Raw genomic sequence first — 10314 nt, forward strand, 5'->3', positions numbered from 1 at the left:
ATTAGCACCTACACGTTTTTCACGTTTTTATCAGAATTTATAGAATGAATGTAGCAAAAGGTAAGTGATATATATATATATATATATATATATATATATATAGTAGACCTCTGCATTTAACCCATCACCAAAGTCAGATAGCAGATAGCAGTGATAATACGTACACAGTTGACAATAAATACAGATTCTGACTGCCTACAAATAGCTTGGGATCACAAAATGAAGAACCCAATTTGAACTCACATCTTTATTAAATATGACAAAGATATATTTCCAGACAGTGTTTTATCTGCACCCTCCACCCAGTTTCAGTCAGTACATCTAATTTTATTTTATGACCTTTGTCCACAATGACATTAATGATATTAAGAAATGACCCTGTTGGTTTCTAGGTAAACATTTATGCATTACTTTTCTTTGGTCAGTTTTGAGAAGACACTAGAATCACATTGTTAACTCACATATCAGTCCAGATTAACTTTAATTTGCAGTACTAAAACATTTTAAAATCTGTGTAGTAATATGAATAAGAAGCTAGAATATATAAAAGTCTGAGTTGTTGTGTCACTAGGTTCGTATAATCTAATCCTGGCTTTGGTAGTAAATCTAAAGTACAGATTTTTTCGGTTTGGGAGAATTTCTAAGGAAAATTCTATCCGAGATCCATGTGGGTGCATATGAAAGAGGCAGCCAGAAAAACTTGGAATCCCATCCTGGAGAGTAGCGTGTGCGAGGGTGAACAGCGCAGATGCCATGTTCCATGCAGCGAACCACTTTCATTAGGTCTTTGTCAAAAAGATTCTTTACCTTGTCGTCCAGTCTTTGACAAACTAAAGAAAATTGTAAAACATGGTTAAATTTTTATTATATGTATTTTTATTTGGGAACAGCTAATAGGCTGGATATCAAAAATTTTAAAATGTGGTTTCTATGACGATAAAAAGTCAAATTCAACTCAACACAGATTCTTACTTTGCCCCAGGAAACTGTGGCCGTAATCGTCCTTCACATTCTGAGGTAATCGATCCCAGAGCCTTTTAAAGTTTTTCTTCACCAGCTCTAAATCACTCATGTCTGTTTTGAAGAAACCAGGTTCCACGCACACGACCTTGACTCCAAATGGTGCCATGTTTAAACTGAAACATCAGAAGAAAGGCTGTCAAAAGATTACAATATTGCTGACATGTGACAGCTTCACTGCAATATAAGCTTGGGTAAGAAAAGCAAACAATTATGTCAATGTTCAGAATGAAATAAAAAACATTTTCTCTCACCGCAGGCCGTCATTAAAAGACTCCACTCCGTACTTGGAGATGCAGTATGGTCCACCTGTGGGGGTGATTCTCCCATGCACGCTGGCCATGTTCACTACTCTGCCTTTGACTCTCTTGATGAGAGGCAGGACGCTTAATGTTACATCTATAACTCCAAAGAGATTGACAGCCATGAGGGATTTATAGTCCTCAATTGTCAGCCAATCAGAGGGACCAACAGGCAGAGAGACTCCGGCATTGTTCACAAGAGCCCAGAGGCCTGGGACGAAACAATGACAAACACAAGAAAGAACATTAACTGCTATTAAGTAACTGTCAACATATGAAAGTCATAATATTGTCATTGTTATATATATATATATGTATGTTTTCATGACATCATGTAGTCGTGCCTGTATATGTCACTCACCCTTATTCCCGACCAGAGTCTGGACGACCCCTGCTGCTTTGCTGACACTGGAAGAGTCAGCAACGTCCAGGTGCAAGGTTGTCAGTCGATGGGATGATAATTTCTGCAGCAGATCTTCACCCTTTTCTGTATAGCAGCCTGCAATTACATTAAAGCCCAGCTGGTCCAGGTGTCTCGCAAGTAAGTTGCCAAACCCTGAGTCACATCCAGTGATGTAGACATATTTGTCTTCTCTGTTCGAGATCCTTTTGGTTTCTTTGTACCAGCGATATGCAAACCAAGCAACCACTAGTCCAACGACAAACACGAACATTTTTCTAAAAAAGAAATTCAAGTTTTTACCACATCTGACTATCTAATAAAGTTCCGGTTTGACTTAGATGCAAAGTTTGAAGGAAAACGGGTCTTTATACACCTTATTACAAGTCAGTCTTATTTACATTAAAATGGTTTTAAAGCAAATTTGTAAAATAATGACAAATGTAAAAACGCAACCCCGCCCCCTAGTCCAAAAATGTTTCTGTAACTTGCTTTGATGACAACATTTTCATCTAAAATTTAAAAATTACAATTGTAATTTCATCATACACTATCATTTTCTCTCTCTCTGACTTTTTTTATAATTTGTTATAAAGCCATTGAAGTGCTCACTGTTCAAACAAGTGACGTCCTTCCCGCAGTCTTGCAAAAGAATGCTAAAAAAAGTAAATAATTAAAAAAAAAGCTACACTGACAATAACGTAAATGATGCTAAAGCCTCGATCAATGTGTACTCACTGCAGACACTGACATGTAAACTCAGTTGCTTAGCATCACTACAAACAGCCTTGTTTTTTTTCGGAGGGTGCGCGCTTTTCCGTCGCGTGATTTTGACGTATATTCTCTTTAACAATACTGTATCTGTTTAAGGCCCCAGTTGTAGACATTGATGTTGCCTGTACTTTCTGCTACGTGCACCCAAAGACTGGTGCATCTGTCGTTTTATTTAGTTTTATAAATTATGAGAGATAACTAGACAATGCTTTTTTTCTTTCCAACCTCAATAGAATCTTAACCAAAATTTACATTCATAAATGTTAGATGCTAACTTTCTGTATTTGTTTTAAAAGCGAAATTAAACTCTACTTCAAAACAACGTCCACCTGTTCCAATGAAAAACTGGTAAAACGTAAAGTATGCGGCTCAAAATTCCCTGTAATTTACACATACATACATATATTTATTCCGTTTATGTATACTGTTAGATAGATGTTTTGCATTTCATTTTATTTATTTGTGTTTTTCTTTATAATAATCCCTGGCGTTGCAGTTTTGTTTATTTGCAATTTACAATTGTATTTGTTGTTAATTTTATTTCTCCAATCCTAATATATATATATTTTAATTCTTGTTATGGATACTGTATACGATATGCTCTTAGTAAAGTAAAGTAAATTAAATTTAAAAAGACGCCATTCGTCATTTTGTGAGAAAAACGCCAATAAATTAGGTAAATTACACCGAAGAAATTGTCATTTAGCGTTGAATTGTCATGGTGTCCACATGAGTTCTGTTTGTTTTGGGCCAGCTTTGTAACCACACGCAATAAGTTATTGCGTGTGGTTACAGAGGTTGATTTACTATAGGTTCCCTCTTTCACTCAAACCATATTTACTTTTCGGCTAGAATGTGTACATTTTCACACACTCCATAATAACTTGGAAATTGGGTTCAGACAAAAGTGTACTTCGTGAAATTCACCGCAGGGTGGTGGAAGGATACTGCAAATTTTAATGGCGAGACGATAAAAATGTACAATAACTGCTTTTCAAATTTTAAATAAAATTAATACCAAATGAGAAAAAAAATAATTCAGGTTAAAGAATCAATATTCCTTTTTTAAACAGGATATTTTTGGTTAAGCATTATTCCTGAAAACCGTATATGGTATGGTACAAATGCACCCCCTGTAGGAATGCCTCATAAACACAACAATACAGCAATTATTATCTCTTTCAAAACTATAAATAAATTAAAACATGTGCTGCCATCTATATTACTACATCTACACTCTGTTGCAGTGTTGGGTTTATATATATTTTTCTATTGCATTCAAAGCGATACATATTAACAGGACATAACAATACGTCACTTCCGTCTTTTGACTGTTCAGCCCCGCCTCTTATAGCCGCGGATTTTTGAAAATAACGTCTGTTGAGAGCCGAACGTAAGTTTAAACGTTATATTAAAGTTATAAATTAAACTTATAAAAGTTATAAATGTAGTTGTAATATTTTACCATTACACTTAAAAGACAACGTAGTGTTTTAATGCAGCCCAAAATGTGTATTTTACCGTGCTAATCATGTAAATTATAGAATAGCAACGGAAGCTAACTGTTAACGTGCTAATGTTTTTAGCTAGGTTCAGCGTCATACTCTTTCTAAAATAGTGTTTCGGCCTGTACACTACGGTTAAAGTGTATCCTATTGTCAGGCATCATTTCAATAAATAACATGTCATTTGTTTGCAGATTAGGTTCTTTTGTAGTTTCACATGGTTATATTGGATTTGTGAGCGTCGTTGTTGAGTGTCGCTACATTTCTTTCTGTTCGTCAGGAAGTTCAAGTGCTTTAAGCTCCAACTGTTTACATTTGACAATAAATTAGGATCTGTTTGTTTTGAATAGTTGTGAAAAAATAAACTTTGCAAATCCAAGAGAAAGTCTCTCATTGAGACCATTTGGTTTTTGAGCTAATGTGATCTATATTAACTTTAATACCGATCTAAAGAGATGAAAATGTTTAAACATTGCCTTGAATGTGCTCCTAAATCAACATTTATTGCGAATATAAATTATTCTTACTAAATAAACTTATTTGCATTGCAATTAAATCGGCAACCAATATTTAAAGCATACTTAATCTGCAAGATAGCAAGCCACATGCGACAGTCTCTTGACAAAAACACACGCACGCTATTAAGGATATTTAACATAAATTATTTTAAATGCAGCGTCTTGTTAAGTAACCGAAATTATTTTACTGCTAAGCATCATGACGTCGATCACTGATCCAAACACCAGTGTCAGGTTCACCAATGCAATGGAGGAAATTCACAACAAGCTGCTACAAACCTGTGGGGAGTTGGTGGATACAACAACAGAGTTGTCTCAGGCCGAAAGTCAGTTTTTAAAGTTTGCACATGGTATGTATTTGTATTTTATTTACCTGCAAAATTATAATATAATTCCCACCAGTGGTTATCCAAAATTAGAGCATTGAAATGTTGATTATTTTCTGTATTCATACTGAAACACAAATGTTGAAAAGAATAGTCATTTATATTGAGTTTTGTAAATATAATGTTAAAATAGTTGTTTTTGTATTTGTTACAGATACATATTTAAAGAAATGTAAGGATGATGAGATGTTGTTTGAGACAATACAGGCATTCAAGAAAGGTGAGTCCATTTGAAGTGCTGCATCTTTCCCTTCCTATAATTTTGCTTTGCTTTGTAATGAATTTACTCTGAGATGTCAGCCCTCAACTTATTTACCATGTGGCACTTAAGTTTGTTTAAAATGTTCTTTTGTGCTTTCCCACAGTCCTGAAACAGAAAAACGTGTTGTTAAAAGAGAAAAGTCATGACATTTCTGAAGTAGTATCAGTGATTCAGCAGAAGGAGATGCAAAAAAATGACATTATGCTTAAGATAGAAAAGCTTACAGAGGAACAAGGAAGGAGAAAAGAATGTAAGTGGTTAAAGGAGTAGTCATCTAATCTTTCTAAGATTTTCCTGAATGAATTGACCATTTAGTTGCTGATGTTGTTTTTTAGTAATAGAAGCTCAAAACAGAGCCAACAAAACAAGATTGAGAAATCTCCAGAAAGCCAGAGGAGTGTTTCAGGAGCATTTGGGGCTGGAGATACGAACAATCTTTGGTAAAGGGCAGCTGATGAAAGGTAAGTTGAGGACAAACATACATTTTTAAAATTATAGGCCATAATAAAAAATTGTTTGCAGCCATGTGTTATAGTTATCTTCTCTTTTTGGGCTTTTAATTAAAAATAACCTAAAGCAAGTTATTAACTTTGTTATCATCTCCTAAGTTATTCATGTTTTATGTTTGTTGTCCCTGTAAAGGAGACTATTTGCAGTTTGTTTTCCGGAACATCGACCCTAAGAATCAGGACAGTGCTTACATTGTCGTCATGGGAATTAAAGAAGACGGATGTTACCAAAGTAGGTTAAAAACTGAAACAATGATATTGCACGAAGAAATAAGACCTTTACAGAACATCATGGAATCATTGCTAATAGTGACAAGGCCAACTAATTGGAATAAAAAAAAAGAAAATCCTTAGTATCTGTGTTCATGTGACTGACAACTTCCGAAAAGCCAGTCTCCTGTTTGAAACAACAAAAGATTGTATAGTTATTTACAATATATTGTTACCTTAGTTCTATTACAAGACAGCCACATAAATGACTGCTATAATATTATTTGAATATTGTATTTATTTATTTTTTCTTTCTACAGTTGTGTCCAGCGACCCTGTTCTTGATTTGTTGCCCACCTTAGAAAGACGGCTTCAGGAGACCAATAACATGGCAGCATTCCTGGCAAATGTCAGAAAGGAGTTTGTCTCTCATGCACGTGGCTAAGACGTAAAGGATGAAAAGGACACATAACCATGTGTAAAGAGGCAGTTTGGATTCATTTTAACAAGTAGGATGTTGATTAAAAATGTTCATGTGGCGATACTCAAAGGTAAAAGTAAGTGTTTTCATTCATTTCACAGCACTGAAGTACTGCTATCACATCACATTACTGGGACCAGTCCAAATCTAAATTGATCCACAGTATGTTAATGGACAGCTTTAAGTCAGATGTGATAGATTGTGCCAAATTAAAACGACACAGTTGTTCTTGTCATACCAACTACTATCAGGTCTCTGTCAGAGCACGATAAAATTGTAGCTCCTTGAAAACAATTTAAAAACGGCTAATTGTTGTGGAACTTCTAACAAGTTCACGTCTAACCTGTTCTTCTACAGTACAGGTAGATTAAATTTAGCATTCATTTGTGTCTCACTGTCACTACTCATTAAGGTATTTGTCAAAACAACACATTAGAATAATATACAGTAATTGCAATGGAAAAAAAGTATCTTTGACTTTATTAACAAATGTAAAACATGAATATAATTAGACAGTACATAGAAATATAGGAACCTCCAACATTTCACTTTTGTTGGGTGGTTTGTTGGGTGGTCAGTTGTCAGGTAATGTGATGTCACTCGACACGTGCAGTTCTTCAACATATGCTGACGGGAAGTGACCAGTCTTTCCATTTAGTTTCCCAAACCACCAACCATTCTGCTCTTTTGTGTAAGTGTCTAAAATATCTCCTGGAAAATCCAAACAGAAAAAATCAATATATGTATTAGTTTTTCTCATGTATATATGTACTTTTTATATATCCTGCAACTGTAGCAATTTACCTTCTTTTAAAGTCAATTCGTCATCTTGTTCAGGCTTGAAATTGTACAAGACTTTACATTTTCCTATGGTGCACAGCACTGTTTGGCCTGTCAAGTTTTAACGTTTGTTAACTTTTTATTTTATAAATATCAGAATTTTTGAGAGAATAAAATGTTTTCTGTTGCTGAGGAAATGTCCTACCTTTTATTGTGCTGTCTTCCCTCAGGGACACAGTTCTTTTTAAAGCGCTGTTCTGTCCCAGAGCTTCAGTTTCTGGTGTTAAATCTGAGGGTTGACCCTCCTCGTTGAAACCTTTTGATTGATCAACCGATTGTTGTCTCAAAAATGAAATTGGTCTTTTGTAAATGATGGAAGCTCTCAGCGACTGTCTGGTTCTGAGTGAAGTCCTCCTGAGCTTGACTGGACGGGTCAGTTGAACCACACTGTGCTCGCAGTCCTGTGATCAAACAAAGACAGTTCATTTCTGCGCATCCAGAAATAAATGTTTATTTTTAAAATTCAGAAAAAAGTGTGTTTACATTTGGAAACACATTTGAGTTTATGTAAAACCTGACATCCTGAGAGAATCCAAGCCCATAGAATTCAAAGGTGTATTGTGTATTTTTATTTCTATGTAATAAAATAATGTTTTTTCCTTTTTGCATAATGCTACAACTGAGCCAAACGTTGACACATTCACCAATATTGATTCAAAACTGCTATCCCGGTCGACAAAAGTACATTTACTAATTGCAATATTTCACTTTTGCACAATTTTAAAAAAAAAGTTTTTTTGGCCTTGCAGCAGCTCAGTGCCCTTAGAAGGGTTTAGACTTTTGTACTGTGTCACAGCTTACAATTGAAAACATCCTGTTTTACTCAAGTCAGTATGTCCGGACACGAAGGAAGAGACAAATGGAGTCACACCTTATCCCTCCACTTCACGATGCTGTCGTTGAAACGGTAAAAGGACTTGGGCTTCCCCTCTGGTTCCGACAGTGACAAAGACAGTTTGTAGTGAGTGGCCTCCAGGAGATCCAGTTTCAGTTTATTCTGGAGGCAGAGTATCCAATAAACCGCTTTAAATCTTCTATAAACACTGTTATCCACTTATTTTACACACAGGCTTCAACACTCACCTCGTCGAGCTGCTGTTCAATGTCTTCCAGATTCTTTTGATTGGAGAAGGACGGGTTTTCAGAGTACATTTTCATGAGTTTCTCAATTCCTGCAACAACATTGTTGTGACTCGTAAGAAAGTGAGTGAATTGACTTTAGCAGGTGATGCTGATGAAGACACACTGAACTAACCTTCACTGTCTTTCTTTGTTTTTGTTATGGTTTCGTCCAAACGCTGGAGTTTGAGTTTGATGGCTTCTCTTCGTCGCTCTTTGTCCATCAACGATTTGCTGTCTTCTTCCTGTTTCACAGGAACATGGTAAGAATATTTCATTCAGTCATATTTGATAAAAATCAGTGAATTTCGCAGACAAACACAGTTGCACTGCAGTCTTAATATCTAAGTTTTTTTTGGGTATGAGCAAAATTTGAAGGCAAAATTGATAACTTACGAAATAGTCAGCCATCAAAAACTCAGCTTTATTATCATCAGCTGTGATTCTGTTTTCCTCCACCAGGGCCTGTATGTCTTTTTCCATATCCACCCTTTGGACCAGTTGCTCTATCTGTCTTTGGCTCTAGAAAACAGACAGACGATACACAATAGTTAGCATCAGTTTACGCCATTAGATCTTATGTGTGAATGATTGAGATTGAGGTGAAAGTCAAAACGCCTTACGTGTTTTAGTGTCTGTCCAAAGCCAGACATGTGGAGGTTGTATCTGGTCAGGATGTTGCAAAGAACTTCAATTCTCTCTTTCTCCAGCTCCTGTATTATCTAAAAAGTTAAGAACAGGAAACTGAATGTTGTGGTAATAGTTGAATAAGTCTGTGCAATAAACAGCACAAACAAAAATGACATAAGTAATATGCGATTCCAAACAGAGCGACTTAGACACTGATTGATTTTCCAAACAAAAAGCACAGGGTTTACCTCTAATCTTTTAAAAAACCTCTAAAACTGTACTGTCCAATTTAAGAGGAAAAAAAAAATACAAACTGAAAACTATAAACACTCGGTAACTACCTGGTAGCAGTTCTTCAATGTGTTTTCCCACTTGAGTCTCATTTGATGACCTTCCAGGTTAATATTGAAGTACTCCCCGTCCACTCGTGTCTGTAACTCTGCAGACTTAGTCAATCTGTTGAGCATCTTGATTCAGTGCAGGAAAAGAAGCACTGTTAGCCATTTCTTTAGACAGTACAGTATTATTGTCAACCCCCCCCCAAAAAAACATTAATTCAACCTTTTGCTTCTCCTTTTCTGTGCAAATGTGCCTGTTGTTTTCAACAAAGTTGAACAGAGCCTCGTGTTCCTTCGTTAGCACAACTAATTTCTTCTTCATCTGTTTAAATAAAAAACAAATTGTCACTTGATACAAACCTAATATGGCCAAACATGTGGTGCAGAAGTCTAGCTTCGTCTTTTCTAGTCAGTCTTTAAAGAAGTCGACCATGTATTTTACTGCAGCATTCAAAGCCCAAAAACACATTTTAAAAATGTTTTTTCCTGGTTGTCCAATATGTGAGACGTTGTAAGAACTTCCCTGTAACCTCAGTAGTCATAGATTACAGCTATGCAAACACTAAATGATTTACCAAGGTAGTTAGCTCTGCGTTTACCTTGAGCTGCTCACTCCAGTTTGCTGTAACAAGTTTCCCACTTCTTTCGACGGCACTGTCAAGCTATGAAATCAGACGAAAGTGCAGAGACATGTTAAGATGTGGAACTTTAACAGATGTTTTTTTTATGTGGTGTACTTTACTTCAGTATTACATACAGGCTTCTTTCTCTTATTATGTTCATCCAGGACTTGACGGAGTTCCAGAAATGCCTCCTGTTGAAATGCATTTCCTAAAGATCTGGAATAAAAAAATAAAACAGTCAACTACACCCTTCCTTGCCCCCCCCCCCTCCACGTGTTTCTTCTGTGGACAGCAGCACTTATGAGCCGAGGCTGAAAACTACCTGTGGGCGTCTGCTCTGGAGTACATTTCATCTGACACGTGACACCAGGCGCTGTAGGTGGAACTAAGTATGGAG

The 10314-nt window shown here is 36.0% G+C and overlaps 3 protein-coding genes across 4 annotated transcripts in view; 1 reads left to right on the forward strand and 2 right to left on the reverse strand.

Moving 5' to 3' along the window:
- Positions 1–232: 232 nt before the first annotated feature.
- On the reverse strand, positions 233–2827 carry LOC103392227 (retinol dehydrogenase 7-like). 2 transcript variants are annotated; one of them, XM_008328804.3, is made up of 5 exons: positions 2335–2827; positions 1684–2000; positions 1275–1533; positions 973–1136; positions 233–830 (listed from the first exon to the last, which is right to left on the reverse strand). In XM_008328804.3, exons 2-5 carry the CDS (start codon positions 1994–1996, stop codon positions 607–609), a joined length of 960 nt encoding a protein of 319 aa, XP_008327026.1. In that variant the 5' UTR covers positions 1997–2000; positions 2335–2827; the 3' UTR covers positions 233–606. The 2 variants fall into 2 exon arrangements, with proteins under 2 accessions (XP_008327026.1, XP_008327027.1); XM_008328805.3 differs by having other exon boundaries at positions 2461–2478.
- Positions 2828–3780: 953 nt separating this feature from the next.
- spc25 (SPC25 component of NDC80 kinetochore complex) lies at positions 3781–6430 on the forward strand. The gene is made up of 7 exons (XM_008328801.3): positions 3781–3889; positions 4715–4869; positions 5060–5125; positions 5271–5417; positions 5503–5628; positions 5810–5908; positions 6207–6430. The coding sequence occupies exons 2-7, from the start codon at positions 4719–4721 to the stop codon at positions 6329–6331; spliced, it is 714 nt and encodes a 237-aa protein (XP_008327023.1). The 5' UTR covers positions 3781–3889; positions 4715–4718; the 3' UTR covers positions 6332–6430.
- A 396-nt stretch (positions 6431–6826) lies between these two features.
- The window catches only part of nostrin (nitric oxide synthase trafficking), a 4121-nt gene continuing 633 nt past the window's right edge, over positions 6827–10314 (reverse strand). The window contains exons 4-16 of the mRNA XM_008328800.3: positions 10240–10302; positions 10052–10133; positions 9894–9956; positions 9518–9616; positions 9298–9423; positions 8950–9048; positions 8723–8848; positions 8463–8571; positions 8291–8379; positions 8079–8204; positions 7353–7608; positions 7172–7258; positions 6827–7078 (exon numbers count right to left, since the gene is read on the reverse strand). Of these exons, the coding sequence (XP_008327022.1) occupies positions 6942–7078; positions 7172–7258; positions 7353–7608; positions 8079–8204; positions 8291–8379; positions 8463–8571; positions 8723–8848; positions 8950–9048; positions 9298–9423; positions 9518–9616; positions 9894–9956; positions 10052–10133; positions 10240–10302 (1462 nt within the window). The 3' untranslated portion in view covers positions 6827–6941. The remainder of the gene's footprint in view (positions 7079–7171; positions 7259–7352; positions 7609–8078; positions 8205–8290; positions 8380–8462; positions 8572–8722; positions 8849–8949; positions 9049–9297; positions 9424–9517; positions 9617–9893; positions 9957–10051; positions 10134–10239; positions 10303–10314) is intronic.

Source organism: Cynoglossus semilaevis, chromosome 16 (assembly GCF_000523025.1).
Source record: "Cynoglossus semilaevis isolate Cse_v1.0 chromosome 16, Cse_v1.0, whole genome shotgun sequence".
NCBI lineage: Eukaryota > Metazoa > Chordata > Actinopteri > Pleuronectiformes > Cynoglossidae > Cynoglossus > Cynoglossus semilaevis.

Bases quoted from the DNA above. Each gene is read 5' to 3' on its own strand.
- LOC103392227 (XM_008328804.3), bottom strand. From the start codon at position 1,996: ATGTTCGTGTTTGTCGTTGGACTAGTGGTTGCTTGGTTTGCATATCGC. The intron at 1,534-1,683 runs GTGAGTGACATA...GTTTCGTCCCAG, and splicing joins GACTCTGGTCGGGAATAAGG to GCCTCTGGGCTCTTGTGAAC. The intron at 1,137-1,274 runs GTGAGAGAAAAT...CTGATGTTTCAG, and splicing joins TCTTTTAATGACGGCCTGCG to TTTAAACATGGCACCATTTG.
- spc25 (XM_008328801.3), top strand. From the start codon at position 4,719: ATGACGTCGATCACTGATCCAAACACCAGTGTCAGGTTCACCAATGCA. The intron at 4,870-5,059 runs GTATGTATTTGT...TATTTGTTACAG, and splicing joins GTTTTTAAAGTTTGCACATG to ATACATATTTAAAGAAATGT. The intron at 5,126-5,270 runs GTGAGTCCATTT...GCTTTCCCACAG, and splicing joins AATACAGGCATTCAAGAAAG to TCCTGAAACAGAAAAACGTG.